At 41.8% G+C, this 23,045-nt stretch overlaps 1 protein-coding gene across 2 annotated transcripts in view; it reads right to left on the bottom strand.

Moving 5' to 3' along the window:
* The window catches only part of zgc:77158 (solute carrier family 45 member 3), a 32,800-nt gene extending 11,047 nt beyond the window's left edge, over positions 1–21,753 (bottom strand). The window contains exons 1-2 of one of the 2 annotated variants that reach the window (XM_067589059.1): positions 21,642–21,753; positions 1,526–1,888 (exon numbers count right to left, since the gene is read on the bottom strand). In XM_067589059.1, coding sequence (XP_067445160.1) covers positions 1,526–1,673 — 148 coding nt within the window. In that variant the 5' untranslated portion in view covers positions 1,674–1,888; positions 21,642–21,753. Of the gene's footprint in view, positions 1–1,525; positions 1,889–9,792; positions 9,942–21,641 lie in introns of those variants that run through there. The other variant, XM_067589060.1, reaches the window with a different exon arrangement.
* Positions 21,754–23,045: the final 1,292 nt, after the last annotated feature.

Here is a 23,045-nt window from a genome sequence, read left to right as displayed (position 1 = left end):
TTTAGTGACATCTAGCAGAGCAAACTTGGCAGAAGCGGAACATAATATTCATAAGTGTGTTTTGATTAGTGTATAAACACCTCAAAAGAAGAATCATTGGAATGAGCCGTTTATATCTACATAGGGGGCAGGTACACTTCCAGTTACAATCAGCAACCTCACCAAACCTCACTAAATCCTACACACTGCACCTTTAAGACACAACAGTAGAAGAGCATACTGGACTGACACACATGCTGCTTACATGATGGATTTTTAAACTTTTTTACTGTTTACACTCCATCTGGATTGTCCACATCTGTAAATAATTTCCAGCAGCATTTTTTTTTAGTAGACGAGGTGACAGGAAATGAGGAGAAAGAGAGAAGGGGAATGACATGGAGCACAGTTCCTCGGCTGGACCGACCCGGGGATGCTGCAACCACAGCACACAACCACGATACCCCAAAACCGTCATTCTTAACCTCTTGCACTTTTTTTTACTTTTTAGTAGTGTCTCTAGTAAAAACTGCTTTTGATTTTTTTTTCTGCCAGTTCCAGTCTCAGACTGACTCTTTTGAGCTGTGATACACTGTGAGCTATACAGTTGATGAGCTGACTGGATTGGTTTAACTCATTTTTAGGTACTTGAAGTGTGCACTGTGCAGTGTATTATGTTGGACAACACAAATATCAGTATGTATTTGTATATTTTTTCAGTAAAAGCCCAATGAACAAGCCTTTCAAAATAAAAAATGAAATTGTACCTAATAAACTGGTAACTGAGTGTCAGTCTGTCTGGAGATTGTGGTTCTTCCTCAGGCAGTTCGCTCTCCTGCTGCCTTTCAATTAGTGCCTGATTACCACCTCAACAACTCAACAGGTGATTTGGCTACTAATCTGTGTAATGGCCTCAATTGTGTTTTTATGACCTGAATGGTAAAGAAGACAGAAGCCCAGAGGCAACATCCCCCACCGCTATGCTAAACTTGACTAGTGCTGGACAAGGTCACATCTTTATGTATCAAACTAGTTTACAAACACATTCTTTGGAGGGTACATCCTATTTTGATTTACAGTGGTCTCATAAGTGTATTAGCAACTGATGAAATTATTTTCGATTTGTATCATTGCTCTAATGTAACCACAGTCTTATCTATTTTCAGCCTCATGATGATTCACTATGCAAAATGATTAAAAGGCACTCAAGGGCCATAAAAATCTATCATTTGAAAATCTCGGATGAGAAACAATCACTCATGTGGTCAGTAAACAAGCCACAGAGGAGATAGTTGAATCCTAGCTGTTCAGTGAGAGGAAGTGTACACATGTGTGCATGTGAACGGGGGCAAGGCCCACCTTTGCCTTTCATGTTTAATGAATACCCTGTCAGAAAGGGACAGAGAGAAAGAAATTATGAGATCTGTGAGAGAGAAAGAGGCAGAAGCTAAGCATGTGCACACTTGCACACACACACACATCACACACACTATGGAGGTAGTAATGAGGCCTGGTAACCAGAGCCCCCTATCTCCCAGGTCCTTACCTAGCACCATGGTCATGTAGCGCTCCTCCACTCCAGCCTCCAGCAGCAGCGGGGGCACGTATGTGATCCCAGCTGCCACACAGATCTCCAGGCCACAGGTCAGGGAGTTCAACAGGACGAGACGCCACTGAGACCTCCATCCAGGCATATTTACAGGGGCTGGCTCGCCTTTCCTCCCCTCTGGGGTGGCCACTACTGGGGGCAGGGGAGGGGGGAGGGACCCGGGCTGGGGCAAGGGGGCGAGCGTGGGGAAACAGATGGTGCCCCAGTGGGACGAGAGGGCTGTCGGGGAGGGACAGCGGCAAAGACACGTGGATGTCTCAGATGACCTGAAGGATTCATCCTCTTCTCAGCATTCTGGATCTGAGGAGCAGGAATGGAGAGTCGTGAGAGATGGAAAGACAGCAACTTTAGAAGAGTCAAATAAAAGAAACATCTAAATATGACACAGCTTCCACATAATCTCTGCGTGTCGTAATTTGCTGCAGTAAAAGGCATGTCACGTTAGAGAGGTCATCCCCGGGTTACCAAACCTGGCTGCCGGTGGCCTCAGGTTGCATGTCGAATGTCAGCAGTGACAGACTTCTCACAACAGAACAGCATCTACTCACATTCCAACATATTTTCCAGAAACGCAAAAAATGGCAGCGACAGTCAAAAGGATATGATATTGATGTATTCTCAGAGCTCCTCACCAGCAGCTTCAAGACAGCAGGAACAACAACAGGCGGACAGAGGAGATGAGTCAGCTGGAGCGACGTGGCAAACACACCAAACCATTTGTCAGGAGAATTCTTCCTCCCTCTGCTGCTCTGCTTGTCTTTTATTCAAATGTCAAAACCACACATTGGAAGACGTTTGAAAAAAAAAAAATCAACCTTTTTTAAAAGGAGTCTCTTTCTAACTTCCCATGTCTCTCTCCTTACCATATCTCCCTTTCCCTTCTCCATAATAGCTGTAGTGGGAGGATCTAAAATCCAGCCTTCCCTTGGCTGACCCTGTCATTATCTGCATTATTAAGCTCTAATTGAAGTTTTAGTCACATGTGCAAGTTCTCCTTCCAGAAACATTTGGTAGATTACTACCATTGTTCAGCTGAGTGCGCATGAGAAAGACTTTAGCACCTGAAAAGACATCTTAACAGAGAGAGACTAAAAGACAGGAGGTAGATGAAATCACATGTGAGAGGGATGATATAACACAGCATGTTGTACTGTGCTAGAAAAAAGAAAGCCGAGTTGTGCTAAACACAGGAACTGTGATAAAGTCTGTAATGGCGTCGTCAGGGTGATGTGTTAAAATCAGAAGTTGAGTTGCATCCTTTCACACATGACTTCTCTATCAAGATGAACAAAAGACCAAGGTTGTTTTTTGCACACTATCTTGCTTTGACAGACATTTCCACCATACCTTGAAGGATAATTTTTCCAGTGACAATGCCCGACAGTCTCCACATGCCCACATTGTTGTCAAGACAACATGTGTTTAATATGTCTCTATTCACCCTAAACCCACCTACATGTGTACCTCTGCAGAGTGAAATGTGACTTGATTCTCATCTGAAGGAATTAGAAAAAGGAAAGGCACAATAGTTGATCCATGGCAATAACCTGCAGCTTCTGTCTCAAGGATCAAATATTAAGTGTGACTTTCATTTTGAAGACAAAAAAAACAACCAGTTTAGACTAATTGAAATGAATTGAAGCTGTGAAGAAACAGTATGGGAGGCAGGTTGATAGTCTGTCTCCAATCTGTCTACAGATTCATGCATGAATCTCTGCTTCCTGGCAAGAAAAGGAAAAAAAAAACAAAACCAAGATAACCATTATCGTCATCATCCACCAATGAGATGTGCGTTCTTTTAAAGCAGAGCGAAAGAGCAAGAACAGTCAGAACAGCCGCAAACACAGAAACAACAAGGTGCTATATTTGCATTCGGTGTGACATTCCTCTGCCAATGCTGCCCATCTGTTCTCTCCCAGCAAACAAAATGGATGTCATCATCTCTGACAAGAGTTGGTTAATCACAGAAAAGTGCTCAGCTCAGTAAATGATCTAATCGAATGCATACAGTTTTACAAGTAAATGCACTTTGTGGGGGGTGAAAAAAAAAAATCTCATGTGTGACATATTTTCTCAAGACACTAGAGTGGCTTAGGGCATCACAAGAAGAAGTTTTAGATATCAGATCAGGAGCTCCATATCCTGAAACAACTTAGTTTACCTTCACTTACACAAATCACTGTCATCAGGCATCCCAGATTGAGAATTCCCATCTAAAAAATGTCTTGTGCCATCCCCATTGTTACAAAAAAATGTTAACTGAATGTCATCAATGATGCCATCAGAGTTCCTACAGCATTCATTCATACATATCCAGCTTAGTCATTACGATCCCCTTGATATACAGGCTCTTTGAGAATGTGAAGGACAAAGCCACAGTGTTAGCAGGCTGGACCTCGCAGGGGCCTGGGTCACAGAGAGAGAGGACCATTTCACACCCGTCACATCTCATTCCCGCCCAGCCTGGGCACACTGAAAGACACCCATCAGGGGACCAGCCTTCGCCCCTACGGCCTGTCTGGCCACTACCACCCCCCCCTTACCCACATATTCACTGTGTGTGTGTGTATGTACATTTCATGTGCGTGCTCAACTCTCTCCCCCCCTCCTCCCTCCCCCCTCTCCCCTGCATTTCTTCCTTATCCTTCCTCAACCCCTGAGGTCAGCTTCGTCTCTGACCTGCATTCTAAGAGGACCCTATTGACATATCTGCCCACGACTGGTTATGCCTTTATGAGTCTGGATCTCAGTGTGAATGCTTTCTATTGCAGCCCCAGCTGACTCCCTGTCAGACTTTCTCACTGGAAACAGAAGGGCCTCCAGTGGCAAGAATAGAGAAATCTGATTTGTCTACCCGAGCAGCCGCGGCTTAACTGGACGCCTGCCCGAATGCAAGTCGGATTCCAGGGGTTGGTAAATTGAATGGTTGCTTAAATCTTGACCCAAGTGGCGGTGGCAAGTCAGAATTAGGACGGAAAGAGGGTGGCAGGGATAAAAGGGAATGCATTGAAAGTAGTGCAGAGCGGAATTTATCAGTCCATTTATCCACCTCAAAGTCACATATAGAAATAAAATCAATTTGTTTGTTTTAAAATTTGTAGTCTTTAAACCAATGCAATGTTTGGACACTGCCACAAAGCAGGATAGAGTTCTCAAGACACTTGTTTGCGTTTTAAGATTGGAAGAGTGAAACACACACACACACACACACACACACACACACACACACAGGCAACCCACACAGTTGTTCCACCACTCGCTTAATGACACCTCTGACTCCACAATGTATTCCAGTCATGCCCTTAATCGTCTTCCCATAGCCTTGGAGACACAGACGCACGCACACACACTGTTAAGACAAACAGCTCTCCTTGTCACCTTATGTGTTTAAACACTACAATCTGAGCCAGGCTGGTGAGAGAGGGGGAGGCGGGGGTGCTTTTGTCAGCTCTCCCACTGCTCCATTACCAAGCCTTATTCAGCCACAGGCCCCCCAAAAATGCTTTAGTGCAAAAGCTCCTAATGACTCTGAGCGGTATTCTTACAATACAAAACAGGCTTTGTATACATTGTGCCAGGGAGAGTAATGTGATATAGTGAGGTATCAAGTCCATTTCCAAGTCTTTTATTAACGCAGGGTTTATATAGATGGTAGGATATAGAATGTGTGGTGAGTGTGAGCGTGAGCGTGTGTGTGTGTGTGTGTGTGCATGTGTGGGCTGGGGTGGGGGGTCCCCCAGCAGACAGCAGGGTTTGGAAGAGAAGAGGGGAAGGAATTGCTCTGAGATGACATCAGAGCCGCAAGCACAGTTGAGACTGTGGATGCAGAAACCTCAGCAGGAGTCTCTGGTTGTGTGTGTTTGGCTCAAGCTGAATGGCTGCAGCACTGTGGCTTTCCTCCCTTTAGAGTTCCTGCACATTAATGGACCTGACCGTCTGCATGGAGGAACAGCAAGCCCAGCCTTTATGCTGACAGTTTTTTTCCCTGGCTTACTTCCTGCAAACCTTTCTCTGTGGCTCTCCTTCTGGCTCTCTCTGAATAACACAAACAAGCTAAGATGGAGCAACCCCTAATGAACAGCAGAGGACTGCAGCAGGCTACAATGCTGCCATAATATCCCCACCACAGCATTTCTTAACGGTGCCAACTTGGCATTGTCGCAGAAGTCCTGGGAAGAGGGGCATTACCGAGTGACGTCGTACTCGAGAGGGTGCCAGATAGGTTCCTTCTGGACACGTCCTCAAATGTCCTCTCAGACGTGGCATCTCTACAGAGAGAAATGTAAGGGTTTCTGCCTGATGTAAGAACAAGAAAACCATTTAAAATAAGCAGACCTGACTTAAACTGTGTTGTACATTCAGCTGATAGTTCAACTGCTTTCATCTGTTACACTTCAACTTTGTTAAGTGCTTACTTGTCAAACGACATTTCAGCTTCTTTCACTACTTAAGACTTTGATTAACCTTTCAGCTGCTTTTATCTCTTACTAATCTAACGCTGACAATTCAACTACTTTCAATAACTTTCTGTTTAGTGATAAATCAACTACCTACAGGGCTGAGACAACATTTTCAAATGCTTTAAGTGTTTACAATGATTTTAACTTAAAATGAAACATAAGCTCCTTTTAATGCTTATAATTCAACTGCTTTAAGTGATTAAACTGCAACTCCAACACAACATTTCACATACAAACACCACAAGATTTTAAGACATTTTAACCCATTTACAGTGTTTGCACTTGCAATGTCCAAGCCAGCACATTGAAATAAATGTTCTTAGTCTTTTCTAGTTTATTTTACCATTCTTCTAAAGCTGCAACCATTAAACAGGAAAGTAATAAGCAACCGCTTTGATAATTGAATTGTTTTAGTCATTTTTTAAGCAAAAATGCCAAAGAATTTGCTGTTTTCAACTTTTCTATTGTGATGATTTCATGCTTTTATTTGTCATACATGATAGTAAACTGAATATCTTTGGGTTTTGGACCATGGGTCAGACAAAAAAAAGACATCTTAAGATTTTATAGACCAAACGATTAATCAATAATGAAAATAATAGTTAGTTGTAGCTCAACATTCTTTCCACTCTCTTTCAGTCTCTCTGTCCTATCTTTTCTCCATTTCTCCTGCGTTCATCCGTACCAGGTGTTCCACATCGTTCCACGGCCTGTCGTCCAGATAAGTACACCGTCAGACCTCTACCGCTGCTTTCTAAACATGTTGTTTCCTTCTGTCACTGACAACTGGATAATAACTTGTTTAACCTTCTTCAATAAAAAAAGTTTAGCGTTTGATTTGTGTTCTGTCTCTGCCCACTTGAAAGGCAACCCCGACTGTGCTGACCCTAACCCGCCCCCACACCCCCCCCTCCAAGCCTGTAATCTTAAGCCCACATCCGTCACCGTGACCCCTGACCCTGCCTTTCACCACAAATCATGTGACCAACCTAACATTTCAAAGACAGTGCCAGCAGGCGGATGACAGTCTGCTGCTAATATTCTCCTCCTGTGCTGTGTTGTCTAGTGAAAATAAAAAACGTCAACCTATCAGCAGTTATTTTTAAGAAGTGCTTCTGTGAGAAGATGTAATGGAGGGACACACATCTTACATCAGAGCAGGAAAGACAACCTTATCTTATTTCTGGAAGGTCCAGTGGCACTCTCTGCAGTTCCTAAATGTGAAGTGTTCTTTCCATCTTTGCACCTAATTAGGACAATGACTCAGAATAAGTCCCTTACATTTAAAAAGGCCAAAAGGATGAGAGGAAGCTAATAGTTCATGGCTCCTGAGAGAGCAATGCTATCAGTGACCTCAAGAACTATTTAAGTAAGAAAATGCATAGAGAAGCATTTACTGGCTTCCAGTGGAAAATCTATTTTCAACACAATCATTTACATTCATTCATCTCACTTCTGTTTCTGCTCTTGCCCAAGACCCCAAGATTGGAGAAGTGAGAGGAGAAAAGTACTGGTGCTTATCTGAGGGAGGACTACAGAGGAGCCACACAGATAGACAAGCGCACGCACACGCACACACACACACACAGACACCCACGCATATGCACTTATCAGGTGAACATGGGAGGAATGCAAGCTAGGTTGGGTTGCCCTGGTGTGTGTGTGTGTGTGTGTGTGTGTGTGTGTGTGTGTCAGAGGGTGAAATGAGGAGAGCCATTCCACCTCTGTCCACAGATCAGGGAGGTGACCGTTATCATACCGGCCCATGCAAATAGCACAACAATGGAGTGCAGCAGAGTTCAACCGTGTAGCCTCTTGTGAGTAAAAGTAGGTGATAACGTGACTCCCCACGGACTGTGGCTTTCCAGTCACTGAAAACCTATTGTGTGGAGGTGAAAGGACTAATAAGGGGGAATGCAAACGCTAATGAGTTTTCATTCAGCCATGATCAGGTGTGTTTACATTTAGTTAATAGAGCAGTCACAAATTTAGCTGGGTTTAATTAACAACAGTTAATTGTTGCTAGATGGCTTTTCTGTAACATTTAAGCATGGCATTTTATTCATATGATCCTGAAGCAAATTACTGACATTTTATGATTAATTTCTCAATAACACAGCTGTGTTTTATTTCATTTCATCTTTACACTGCCTAATTTTTTCCCCTTTTTCTAATCAAACTAATTTATGACATTTCAGAAACACTCTGAAGTTTGTGATGAAAATCCTTCACAGTTAGTGCCTGCAGATGTTTCTGACTTGCTTAAACATTTTTTAAGTGTATTTAAAGTCAAATTATTAATCTAGCCATATAATAAGAATTGATGTAATATGCAAGAGCCTCTCTGGGCTTGTTTTCCAATCAAGAGAGTGATGAAGTTACATCATTGGTCGGCCAGCTGAGTGCTGGAGTTTCCCCATTGGCTGTTGCTCTTTAAAAATGAATCGATGCAAGATGATGGATGCAAAGAACAGTAGCGCGACACCGAGTGAGCAAATATACTCATTCTGATGCTCTGAGCTCTGACGTTAAATGCAGTAAAGTCGACTAAACTCCTGTATAAACAGAAACATACCAGCATCTCTACTTCTCCTCCTCTACTGTCCAGTGTGATCGACTCTCTGGCTGGCAGTGCTGTCAGCTGCCGGCAGGAGAGAAAACTCTGTGGTGTGTTTGGATTTTATAACTGAACTAATACCAGGACACAAACTTTTATTTCTCTGACGTTTTCACATCACAAACGATGAACAACAGCATTAAAACACGAGTCTTGCAGGTAAAACATGAGACATGTGTAGCTGTTTAGTGTGGGGTGGTTGCTCTGCAAATGCGCTTGATTTGACTGCAACTGTGATAACTGGGAGGAGATAAGCCTCCTGAATTTGCACCCAAAATGCAGTCAAAACTTTCATTTACAAATTTCAACCACAGCCTCCATGATCATCGACCGGGAAAGGGGCAGAAAAAAGAAGCACAGAGGCGTAATGGAGAGCGCACGAAGCACTCCAAATAACAATCACTGACAAAACACTTAATGCAGAGTGAAAAACGAGACACATCCGCAGAGTGACACAGATGAAAGCAGGGGGAGTTAACAGATAATTAATTATAATTAGAATTAAAATAAGTTCTCTTTCAAATCAAACACCCCAAGATATGAGTGGAAAGTATTGTTCTTGCAACAATTTATAACCTTTTTTTGACTCAAATGTCATGTGATGCTACTTCAGTACACTTTACCAGCAAATATTACTGGGACCACTACAGAAAATTGTAGATGAACATTTAATATCCAGGAATTCACATTATAGACACTCTCACTGACTACCCCTGTAACACATTGGCCACAATTTCACACATTGACTGACATCAGAACTTCTCAGTCAAAAACATGGCTTAAATTTTAATTTAAAAAAAAAAAAAGATACAGCTGACCTTTTCTACCATCGCTCAAACCATACAGAGGTACAGCTTCATTTCATACGCTACAATGATCTCATCACATTCGGTGGAAATTCATCACGCTTGGTTGAAGGACAGCTTCTGATAATCCCAAATGTCCATAAATGTCTAAAAGTATGTCTCTTTGCTATTACAAAAGAAATGTATTTAATCCTTTAAATTAACCATTTGCAGCTTTTTCTTTTCACACAAAGAAAGAAGACAATGTGAGAAAAAGTGTGACAGAAAAATAACATAATGAGACATAATAAGAGTGGAGTTATTTGACAAAATGATACTCACCAGCCAAAGAGCAGCTTAAAAAGGTCCATCTACACACTTGCAGTGGTGAAAATTGAGCATTTAATCTATTTTAAAAGGCTGCTCATACTCTTTATCCAATCAACACGCTCCAATCACACGCAGAGCATATCTGCACAGACTCTTCTGACCACCTGTTTCAACTCTATGCTCAAGAGTCTGACTCTTTTTTTAAATCCTGCTTCTGTCTGTGTCCCCTGTTCCCTCCTCTCTTATTTAGCCCACCTCCTTTGCATCCCTCCCATTATTCTCCCTCCCTCCCTCCTTCTCCTCTGTGCCTGAGCCTGTAAGGTGGGAATTGGGAAAATCCCAAAGCACTTGAGGAATCCTGTCTCTTTCTGGCTCTCTGTATCCGTCTCAGATTGATTCGTTTTTGTTTTCCCCTCACGATTCTGTCTCAAAGGCAAAATTCAGACCAAAGCTAAAACCTTGACGCGAGACATTCAGTTCAATGGAGAAACACACACACACACACACACACTCACCTGTGTTGTATAATGGGAGCACGAGAGGCAGTTAGGAGACAAAGAATGAATTGATATCATCTTAACAACCCCACACTGAGGCCACTCCCCCATCTCTTCTCTCTCACTATCTATAACCACTCCCTAAAAGTTCTGTATTATACTCCCTGACCCAGTATCATGTTCAACTGCCTATCAGGGCAGGGGGCAGCTCTCCCACCCTCTCTCATTACCTCCCTTCCTCCAGCCCAGTCTTAGTTAAGCTCATACTCCTGCATGGCCGCTTGTCCGTGGACTGCTTTAACCCTTTTCATGGTTCACCAGCTCAGCCAGCAATAAGCCTATTTGAGCAGACACGTATATGCACACACACACACACACACACACACACACACACGCACGCACAGACATACACACACGAGTTTGCGCACACTATCACTTCCCTCCACCTCCGGCTGGCTGCCATGTCTGTACCCCACGCCTGCAGGCCAAGACCAACCCTCTATAAAAAAGCTTTTAATTTGATAACAGTGAGAGGAGGGAAAAAAAGTGGAGCGGAGGGAGATCTAAAAAGGGGAGGGTGGTTAGTGGTGGATGGGAGGCAGTGGGAGTGTTGACTAATGTCATTAGACTACGGCTGGCTTTAAGGAATCTCCATTTCTGGAGTCCAGAAGCAGATCAATATGAGGACAGCGGGCGGAGAGAGGCTACTGGCAGCACTTCCCCTCTGCAACAGGAGTGGCTTGCCTGGAATTAAGAGAATTCTGAAAATCCCATTTTAGAGAAAGGCCGGGCCTCACTGGCTCAGCTTGAACCTCTGTGTCCTGACATTGCACCTTCTCAAATCTTTTGTTAAAATAAATTTGGAACATATAACACGTGCACAAAGAACAAATAATGTCCTTCCTTTAAAATAGTTAACAAAAGGTATATTATCTCAATTGTGCAATTACCCACCCAAAATACAAATATTCTCAAACACACACCCTCATAGAGGCCTAATAATTAACTAGAAATGGAAAACTCCAGAAAGCTATTCATTGTGTCAGTCCAGGAGAATTGTGTGGAAGTAAGAATAATGAGGTATACACTGTAAAAGCCGAGGCTCCAGCCAAAACGCCCTAAAACCACAAGTTCCACCCATACCAGACACTTCATTTTCCCAAGCAGCTGACAGCTCTCTCTACAAATGGCTTTGTTACTACATAAATTGACACTGCAACACAACTTAACACAAACCTGAACTTTTTTAGGGTTCGAACACCAAAGGGGAAATTATGTGCATGTGCTTCCCAATCGGCCAGATGGTGGCGCTGTAATTAAGGCCTAAAATTTCAATTTTTGAAAAGCCACGCCCCTCACACCGTAAGTCCGATTGACTTGAAATTTCACACAGAAGTCCAGCTTAATGTGCTCTACAAAAAAAGCCTCCTGGACCATAAAAGTCCGCCATGATGGATTTTTTGCTAATTTGCATAATGTGAAAAACAATAATGTGACATCTACTTTTTGGATTTTGATTCAATCAACACCAAATTTGGTACACAGCCTTGTGGGACTAATATACACATTTCTACAACAAATGAGTAATATCGGTCGAAAAACATGGCCGCCATCAACCAAAATATCTTTGCAAAGGGCGGGGCCTTGCAAATATTGGCCATAACTCATTAACCCATTTGTCCAGTCACCATAAATTTTGCTACAAAACGTCAGACCATGATTAAGGTCTACCAAAGCATTTTGAGCCTGACCTGAAGGGGGCGCAACAAATGCCACAAACATTGACTGAAAACCTAGAGGACAGAATTTCACCAAAAGCAGTGTGCATGCTCTGACCGCAAGTATCAACCAAAATCTGAAGTGCCATAATGATCGGTGATCACATATTTGCTTGTAACTCAAGATGCCTTTGAGCGATCCTGATTAAACTCACTGGAGACTTCTTACGCTATTTCCTGAACATATACATCGAGTTTCATTCAAATCAGATGAAGGGGAGCTGAATGGTGGAACTTTGAGTGCGTAATTATTGAAATGCTGCAGGCTTGGTGGTGATGAACAAAGAGTATGATAGGTGTCACTCCTTTAAACTGCATTAAACTAGCTAAAGTGACTTTGCTCACCTTTGTGAAGCCTGAAACCCGCTCCCTGCTGCTCACGGCTTTAATTTTGGCTTATTGAGCTGCCTTTTTTGTGCTGATTGAGCGCAAAAAGGTTTGAACCCACCAATTGCTGCTTGAGGCTATATTTTTCTTTTGCTGTGCTGCTGTGATGTTTCTATTGTTAACATGGTGTGTGTGCTTGACTACCGCTTTGGCTAAAGATGCATGAGCAGTATAGGCAGTCCAAGAAGGTTTTAATTCCATGGTAGCCTTTTCCACAAACCCGGCTTCTCCAGCACTGGCCAAACCCAACATGGCCATAATAAGCTACAACACTCTGCTCTTTGCTTTGATAAACCGAGGAAACCAAAACAGTGTGTCAGAAATAGAGCTTAAGGGCCACTACTCTTGGTGTAGCAGCAGGGACCCAATAAAGCCTAAATGTCACCCACATTATACATAGCACGAAGGATGGGATGGGAGGAATCAATCACTCATTGTGTGCTTCCACAGCAAATTAACCTTTAAGTAAATACGTGACACAGATGCTTAAAAACACAGAGTTTCTATACAAACCCAACAGCTTTTAACATGTAGCGCCTTCAGGATTTGCACTACTCCATGGAACATCTAAGATCACCAGACAGTTACCATTCTCCAGGAGATATCTATACTAGGACATAATATAGTTGTTCTATGATCTAAAGCCTAAGAATGCCGTGTTTTACTTACACATTGCCATCTGTTGCACACTGCTACAGAAGTGTCACAGCTGCCACAGTATCATGAATAATGAAAATTCAATTATGAAATGTTGAATGTTGTCGATCGATAAAGCTGCGCCAAGAGGCACACATGATGTTGCATCCTCTTTTAGGATCAATCATACTTTGCACAAGACTGCTTCACATGTATGTGTTCATGCGCCTGAGAAGAGAAGATTAACTCTGTAGAACACCTGTGACACTTTTTTAGTGTTTACTACCTAACAAATAAATGTATGTTAAAAAAGAATGTAGTTTCCATTGTGCCATAGGTGGGTGTCATAAATCACACTTTTTACACCACTATTTTTCATCATTTGGACGAAGCTTTGTGTTCTTCTGAGCGTGACACAGAACATTGTAATTCTTAACAGGAGAAGGACATGGATCAGCCGACACAAAATGAGGAGCTCGAACCTAAAAGAGGGGCTATTTCTGACACATGGACGTAGTTTGGGTATGAAAAGTCTGACATGGACCAGAAAACCATACTTTGCAAATTATGCACCAGACTGGTCCCCACAACAGACTCAAACATTTTAATTTATTTATTCATTGATTGATTCAAAAGATGTGCTATATCGTGATATGTATCGTTTTCAGGATATGAATAACCTATATCGGGATATGAGATTTTGGTCATATCACACAGCCCTAATCTCAAATATGTGAATAACTTTTTTCCCCGACACAAATGTAATTTTCCTCTTACAATTCTTTTTATGCTACAAATCTGTCACAGGGGATTTTTCACAGGAAACTGTGATGAACCAACACCAGAGCTGGACCAAATAAAACCCATCAGGCAAATCACTAGGAAACAAACTATGTAACAAAATAAGTTTCCTCTTTTCCTAGAGAGAGTCATCTCCTGATCGTATTACAAGACCAAAAACCCTGCATGAAGAATCACTGAGTTAATAACCTTGGAAAACCATTTAGATCCATTAGCTGGACAAGTAACACCAGAAACATCGACTGAAAGAGCACCACTTTCAAGTTCCCTAAAAAAAATTAGAGCATTTTTTTGCCATTAGGATCTCTTCCTGAAAAACAGTTTCAATATAGGACATGAGTTGGGCCACTGAGAGAAGAGGCGTCCTTTCACAGGAACATGTACTAGCTGTTGTAGAACAAGCAGAAAAATACTCACAGGGTTCAGACAGAGATGCTTTTAAAAGTTCACTGAGGAACAAGATTTGCATCCTTTAGAAACATCCATTGCCGTTGATTTCAGGGGGCATTTGTGGGAAGGAGATAAGTCAGTTAATTAAGCTATAAGATCAGGGATGTGGGAAACAAACTGTAGCCAATATACTGATATGAGACAGACATGATATTTAGTGAAAATAAAAATGCAATATGTTGCTTTTTTTTTAATATAAATTGAGACATAAAAAAATATCATTTCACCAGATGCTGCTATTCATTTCTATAGCTCAGTTTGGAGCTTTATAACTCAATCAATGAGTGGGGTGATTTTAGAGAAACTAGGACACATTCTGGTTAATTTAACATGACACCTATTCAATACTCACCAATCAATCCTAGATAAAAATATCTTATGGATAATCTTTTTGAAACCCTATTTGGTAAAAAAGTCGTAGTGGTACCACTTTTTCTCATCATGCTTTTGTGGATTTGTTTGGATTTGTGATATTGGGATAAACTGTGTGCAAAAATGTGTCATGTTACCCTGTGTTGTGTCAATAGTTTCAAGGCCGAATCCAATGTCATGTACCAGAGTTTGTGTGTGTGTGTGTGTGTGTGTGTGTGTGTGTGTGTGTGTGTGTGTGTGTGTGTGTGTGTGTGCGCGTGTGTGTGTGCAAAACAAGTCACCAAAATGTATTTAGACCATTAAATGAAGTTATTTATCAAGTGGACTCCACCCTTTTTTTCAACACGAAAAAAAAAAAGCAAACTTCAGTCATTTTCATTTTATATTAAGCAGTAAATGGTGTAGTTCGTCATTACAGGCTTATTTTTCCTTATTAGATTACATCATTTGCAATGTGACTACTGCTGCACATTTCAATGTCGATGCTGAGACAATATATTTTTTAGCCCTACTAACAGTCATGTTACCAGACCTCATTTTATACTGTGAGGTTCCCTTGTGGCTACAGGAGAGAAGACACTGGTTGAGGTGTTACAGTGTTTGGGCAGTAATAAAGGCAAGTCAGCAAACTTAAACATACTTGGAAAAATAGTAGTATAGAGTCACCTGGGGACTTGTGGGAAGTTGAGGTCTGAGAGACATTACGGGTAGAGAATATAGTACAGAGAGGTCCTTCAAGCTGCTTCTTGAGAAACTGGAAACACAAGGTCATGAACCTTACAGCTGCATGGATACAGTTAATACGGCAGTACACAGAGGACTGACAGAGAGAAGGACAGATGTACATCAACAGGTCCATCTCCCTTTTCCAGCTGTTGTCAGAGCAGAAGTGGCCCCAAGGCACAATGATTAACGCCTCAGTCAAATGCTACGCAAACCAGATGGTAAAGATGGAAGAGAGGGGCAAAGTACTCTCTCTCTAACTAGTAGCATACACAGGAAGTCATGAACCCCCCCCACACGCACACACCACGACTTTTCACATAAACCTAATCTTGTGAACACACGTTTAAATCATTTTTAATAAACATCCTGCCCACAGTCATGAACTGCTGTGCAGGCAAACTCTAATCATATATAATGTGGTCTTTCCTTCAAAAACATAGGAAAAGCAGCATGAAAACACAATTACACAATAGGAAGGGTTTTACAACATTACTATCTTTGTGTGCCCAACCCATAAAGGCTGACTAAAAGGCGGAAGGCTACTCTAGGCCTACTGGGAAAATAAGAAATGTCAATCAGCAGTTCTAAAAGACAAAAAGCTTGCCAGGAAAAGAAACATGTAATCAAGACAAATCTTTGCTTCCTTCATTTTAATCATGTCCTCTAAACCTTGGACAGGACACTTGATCTCAAACTGCCCAAACAAGATCACAAGCAGGACATTTAGCATCAACTGTGATGGAACAGCAACTCCATTAGTTGTGTGTGTGTATGTGTGTGTGTGTGTGTGTGTGTGTGTGTGTGTGTGTGTGTGTGGTACCGGATGGACATGTGCGTGAGCGAGCAGCCGCCTTTTCACCGCATGTAGCTGTCAGTGACCCATCACGACTGATCCCATAAGCTTGCTGTATGAAACATTTCTGACAAAACTCTGGTCTGGCAGGAACAGGCATCAAAGCACACACACACATATTGACTCAAATCATGAGCTTGATCCTTTCACAAGGCACAGAGCATCTCACATATCAAAGGTCTCCCTCAAACACTCAATAGCATCCCTTTCAGCTTGCTACATGAAAGAGAACACTGTGGTGTCTTATAATATACAGTTTTTTTCCCCCATTCACAGAGCCAAACTTGAAAGAGAGCTAAATCAAGTTCAAAACTTTTCTCTGTTCCCTTTGCTCGGTGTTTCCTGGTTGTTTCAGTAAGAATTTATCAGGAGGCGGCAGGGTTATTCATAATTTGGCACACTAAATGCCTTACCAGATCTGCCACTTTACACGCTCTCTGGGACGTCTCTCACTTATGCTGCGAGCGGAAAGAGTCAAAGAGAGCGAGTGTGAATATGTATTGCAAACATCTGGCCAAGTCCTTATCACCATGGGAAAATGTCTGTGGACAAGCCTGTGTTATCCTTGCTCCAGGGCCCATACTTGTGTCATCTGGACCTCAACTGCGGTTTTAGCAGCCATGTCAAACCGTCAAAGTAGTGCTTCTCATTAATGGGGAATTACGGAAAAAACGATAGGCTCGTTTGCCGTCTGTTCTCCGCCTTTTTCGTGAGAGCTGGACCGGAGGCTGTTTTGCCTTCAATGCCACGCAGTCCCCTCCACACTTGAACCATGTGGGCAGAACTAAGTAAAGTCAGTAAATTAAATTAGGCTAGGAGAGGGAGTGTGAGAGCGGAGCAAAGCAAAGATAATATGCAAAGAAAACAAAACTACAAAGTTTTAGACATGGATTTCTGATTCAATAGAGTATATGTAAACACAATGAGTAACTCCTGACATGTCAATAGTTATTTCTCTTTCCAAAGACATGAGACAGAACAAACAACACCAGACAGATAATTACTTTTGTCAGACATACTAACTGAAAAACATTTACATACTCAAATTTTACTAAATGATCTCAGTTTTAGAAACCACCATGCTCTTGGCATACTTCACCCATTGTGTTACAGTGCATTTAAGTTTGAATGACAAAAATACAGAGCAGCAAATCAAATCAGGATTAAAGAGAAAAGCAGTTAGCCAAGCAAGCCACTAAAGAACTGAACCAGTGCCAATGCACCCACACACGTTGGCATGGAGCGATTTCAAACCAGACTGAGGAGAAGATAGGGAATATTCATGTCTTTAATCAGACCGGATATTAAAAGAGCAGAGATAACCTAGATGTCTGAATATGCCTTCACCCTCTTGCACCAGTTAAAGTTAGCCATGATCCCAGGGGTGGTCCCATGAGGGACCCTGACAGAAGCTCTGCCACACACACACATCAAGCTTGACTTGAAAGTCTAACTTTGCCACAGGGGGAGAGAGGTGATAGTATGTTGTTACTAATAGATATTTTATGATGAATGAACTCAAGGTAGAACAGATGATTTTACTGAACATTCAGTCATAATCTAAAGGAAACTGGCTAGTTAAATCCCCAGCAACTACTCTGAGAAAGCGGCTATAATGCCAAAAACAATGAAAAAGCTAAATGATAACAATGTCACAAAGGTGACATTCCTTGGTGGTAGGGTAGCTGTCATCTTTTCTTTCAGTTTTGGCCCATTAGGGGAGTCTGTAAGCAGCCTTTCTCTCTGGCCCAGCTGGCTGTGGAGCACTATTACAGGGAAGCTGTTTGGACTTTGACCCCGCAGCCTGCAGAAAGCTGGGAAAAACGTTTGCACTCCTCTGCTTCCCGTCAATGAGAGAACCAAGAAGAAAAAAAAAAAAGACGAGTTGCTTAATATTCAGCTCCTTTCCCCTGCTGTTAGTGAGTTATGGTGGTCTAATAATGTGCATTCCTGCATTTTCCAGATTTTCCAAGTCTTGCAGCAGGTGTTGTGTTGCTTTTGATTGGTGCTTGTTGTCCTCCAGGGAAAAACATACCAAATGAGAGAAAAAAAAAAAAAAAATCTAACACTTTTTTCCTTCATCAACTTTCTGTTGCCATTACCATTTCTCTCCTCCCTCCTGTTACAACAAATGAGCTCACTGTTTTCACAATGATTAGTGCTTGAAGGACACATTCACTTCAGCAGTAAACGCACAAGGCCTAAGTGGTATGAATGTTTGCATAAAGATAACTATAAAATACACCACGCGGATCTGAGAAATGAACTCCCGCTAAAATCGGAGTTCACACAGAGACAAAAGAAATAGAGGCAGCATGGATTCTGCTAATATAAAGCCAACAGCTCGTATTACGTGAAACCCCGAGGCGATTGTTCCAATTTAAGTGCAGAAGATATTTAATCTAATTTCCTGCAGGCGGAAAAAAAAAAAAATCAAAGACGTAAACATAATTTTTTATGATGCATAAAACTGAGGCACATCGACAACTATAGCGGATAAATCCCAGGTGAACATACACAACATAAAACTACTGGAAAACACAGTTCAGGTTGTCAAAGCACCATAACTTGACTAATCTGACTATAACCGGGACATGAAAGTTAAAACCTGACTGCAATGTAAGGAAACAGGATTGTCATGAGAGCCATAAACCAGTGCTTTCCCACTGAAGAAAGTGTCTCCTGCGCTCGTGTGATGTGCGAGACAAGCATTGTACAGATCGCATACCTGTGATTGTTCATGGCTACACATGATACCAGAGCGACAGCGGCACACAATGCTTTGAAGAGGACACAGGGATTAAGAGAAACAACCTCCCCCCCTAGCCCACCCCACCCCCCCTCAACTTCCCAAAAACCCTTCCAGCAAAAGCTCTTTGGGCCCTCCCTACCCTCCCTATTAGGAAACTAAAAAAAAATCACACCCACCACATAATCCACCACCTGTCTTAAAAAAACATATGCAGGAGAGCCGAGTGTGATTTGTCGAGAATCCAGGTACACAAGGAAAGCAAAGGGAGCACTCCCAACTGAAGATAAACAGCCTACGACTGATTAAAACTGCAAAGCCTTCAGTCTGTCTAAGTAGCTTGGTGTCCTGGACGGTGGATGATTATCCTGCGCTTGGCTTGGGAAGGGGAGGGGGTATATTAGACTGTCAGAAAAAGCAGTCAGAGTACAACCAGCTGGTGTAGCTACAGCATCCCGGGTGAAAAAGCATTTCTATCACCGTGGAGCAGATGAGCTCTGCAGAGCCTCCTCCCGGGGCAACACATAGAAAGTAGCGAGTGGTATGAATGCGGCTTCTCTGAGATGCCTCGCCAGTTTGATCATTACGACTGCTACACACTGGTCAGCAGTGGTCGTACTTTTGGATGATGTAAACATAACACACCCCAGGAATCACCACTGCTATTTCACAATTCCTACATGGGAATTAGTTCCATATTTTGTGTAGGTATTAAGGAAAAAAGGGCAGTTTCAGGTTTGCTATACAAGGTTTAGCAGATACTGAGAAGAGAGGAGCTGCTGAGGCCAACAGGACTAAAAGAGAAGAGTCTATTTTCTAGGCCAGAATGAATAACACACTTGAGTGGTCCATGGAAAGGGGAAAGAGGTCTTTGTGTAATGGCAGAGTCACGGTCACGGTGACAATAAAAGTCCCTCTGTCATGGGCTAGAGTTGTTTAACCTTTTGATCCTCTTCCTTCTCAATGTGGGTTTGAGGCTTTATAAGGGTTATAGTACAAGCCAAAGATTAACTAAGAAAAAAAAAAAAAAAACCCAAAAAGCAACTTTTAGCTGTTCACTGCAGCATGCTAGAGAAGAAGTTTACTTAGTGGAAAATGTAGTTTACATTCCTGCCATTTTACTCTGTAGACATAGAAACTTAAATTGGTAGGGAGAAGATTCAAAAACGTGAGAAGAAAGTAAGCAGAAGGATGTATCGTGCAACAATATCCACACAGAAGTAACAAAAGCTTCTCTTTTTTTTTTGAGAATTTCTCTTAACATTTTTTATTGGAAGCAAGTCAGATGATCCCACTTCAATAGTCGATAGTAATAGTTTTTTTTCTCCTATTTGTTTGACGAAAAGGAGATACAGTGCATCACTGACAGAATAATGAAGACATAATAATTGCTAGACTGTTTTGACAAGGATTATCCAAAGTTTTCAAATGTGCCAGTCTTTCTATTGTCACCAACAGTTGGTTAGTATTAAGTTTATGACACAATGTTAAAAGCAAGTTTCAAGTCATTAACACAACAAAAAGAGTGTCTGTCAGTGACTAATCAAGGCATCAAAGCAGTGACGAGAAGAAGACTACTTGGAAACTGTGCAGAAGCAGCGAATGATTCATTTTTCATCTTTAGAAACTACTGCTGAGAAGATCCTGTTCAGCTACCCGATGTAGACGTGTGAGCCCGTAATGTTTCCTCATCACACATCCTAAAATTCATCACAATAAGTCTCAGCTACGTGGACAATACAAGATGTTGTTCATTTGCCAGGAATTGTGGTCACAGCTGCATCTGAACTCAGTTGACTCTCAGACTGCACTGAGACGTAGACTCATGCAACAACGTCCACACACAAGTAACAAAAGCATTTCTCTGAACATTCTTTATGTGAAGCGAGTCAAATTATCCCACTCCAATGCTGGATTTTTTTTTTCAATTTATTTAGGAAAAGAAGATACTGTGCATCACCGAGTGAATGACAAGCTCATGATAAACACACGATCATTGAGAAGGATTACTCCAGAGTTTTCAAATATCTCAGTGCCGCAGCCAGTCGGAGGAGTTTGGGAGCAACTTTTCCGAACAGGGTGTCCTGAAACGCCTCCTCCCCCGTATATTCAGTGTCAAAACTGCGGGGTTCTCGCTAACACAGCGCCAAATGTTTACAGCGAACTACACGAAGGCTTTGGTGTGGGCAGAAACAGGCTCTCTCGGTCTGTAAGGTACCGCCACATGAGAGAGCAGGGAGCATGGTGGTGGAGCTGCAGGCAGCGACGCAGAGTAGAAAAACTTCCAGAAAGCACCACGCTGCTGGCTGGACCCCGTTTATAACGATACACCTTCCAGCCCAAACACAATCCCGCTCTTCCCCCCTCTTTTTCAGCGCGGCTACATCACTGTTTCTGGCAGGCACGAAACCAGCGACACACGCTGACGTGTGAGTCAAAATTTAAACCCCGTTGTCTGCAGTTTCATCGCGGTCGAGACGAGACACATACAATGAAGAAGTTTTAACCGACACCGTTATGTACTGCTGTATTCGTGTATGATAAACAAGTGCGGTAGCTGTGAAAAATGAAGATGTTAGTCCATTCAAACATTTTCTAAACGTTAACTTCACCTTAAGTTATGTGCAGCTCCGGGAAATCCATGCAGCAACTTGCTCGTTCCCGACGTATTTAGTGCTGTTGCTCAACTTGTGAGAAGCCAGCAGCGGCCGAGCTGTGACAGCCGCCGTCAAGTTTCCGGAATCACAACCGCTACTTCCGCTCTCAACTTTCCAAATAAGCGTACCGAAGCACGGATGGCAACCATTTTTGCTGATAAACAAATTAATAACTACATATAACCCAGAAACTCAATAAATCATTTAAGAAGAGCTCATATAAAATCATGATGTCAGCTAAATATAAATCCTCATGTTATACAAAGTAGTGTTTCATAAGACTCAAGTGGCACACAAGCTTTTATTTTTTTAAGCAAAGAAATTGCATGTTCCGGCAGCAGAACATGTAGCGTGAGAGGAAAACGGCTGTAAACAAACAGATAAACAAACAAATAAACAAACAAACAAATACATACATACATGCACATAAACATACATACATAAACAATTTGATAAATATATATATAAACAAACAAAGAAATGAATAAATGTGTTTTATTAGGGATGCACAGATCCGACTTTTTCAGTCCTGATACTGCTATCTGGGTATCGGCCAATACCGAGTACCGATCCGATACCAGTGTTTAAGTAATAAACTGTCTCTTTCACTGTGTGGAAGAGACTGGGATCAATCTTTTATGTGTAAGACACCGTCAGGCTTGACTTAAACATTGCTTTCCTGACTTTGTATAACAAAATGTAACAAATAAATATATAGATATATATTTTCTGTATTGTTTTTTATTAGAAATAAATTTATCCAATACTAAATCCAGGTATTTGAGTCAGTATCGGACCAATATCTGATATCCGATATCAGTATCGGTATCGTTGCACCTCTAGTTTTTATTTAGTCGTACTTTTTCTCAAACACTTCAGATATCATTTGTTGACTTTTTCCTTGATCAATAATATTTTGCTACTCCTAACATTCACCCTGCTTCTCATACTTCCACCTTTACACAATAATAATAAAAAACAGGTTTGCATTTTCAGCTGTTTAGTTTGCTTCTTTAAATATCATGACTTTGGTTCACTTCATGAAGCAGAAATAGCCAACATCATCTGACCATTATCAGTCCTCATACAATTTCAAAACTGATCAAACAGAAATATCACCTCCATCTATGACATTGTGTAGAAATCATGCTATAACTGCCATGCTACAGCTGTTATGTGTGTCCTTTACTCACCAATCGAATGTCTTTTCCTTCGTATTCAAACTATCTTTGAATTCTTGATTAAAAAAACAGAAACTGACAGATTGCTGTCCAGTCAGTGCAGGCACGTGCGTTCTTCAGACTTGCAGTTCCCAGGCAAGTTAAATTAGGTGAGGTACATTCCATTGAAATCAATTAT

The sequence above is a fragment of the Thunnus thynnus genome, chromosome 5, assembly GCF_963924715.1.
Source record: "Thunnus thynnus chromosome 5, fThuThy2.1, whole genome shotgun sequence".
Taxonomy (NCBI): Eukaryota; Metazoa; Chordata; class Actinopteri; order Scombriformes; family Scombridae; genus Thunnus; species Thunnus thynnus.
The sequence above is the reverse complement of the archived record's forward strand: the minus strand, read 5'-3'. Positions and strand labels throughout refer to the sequence as shown.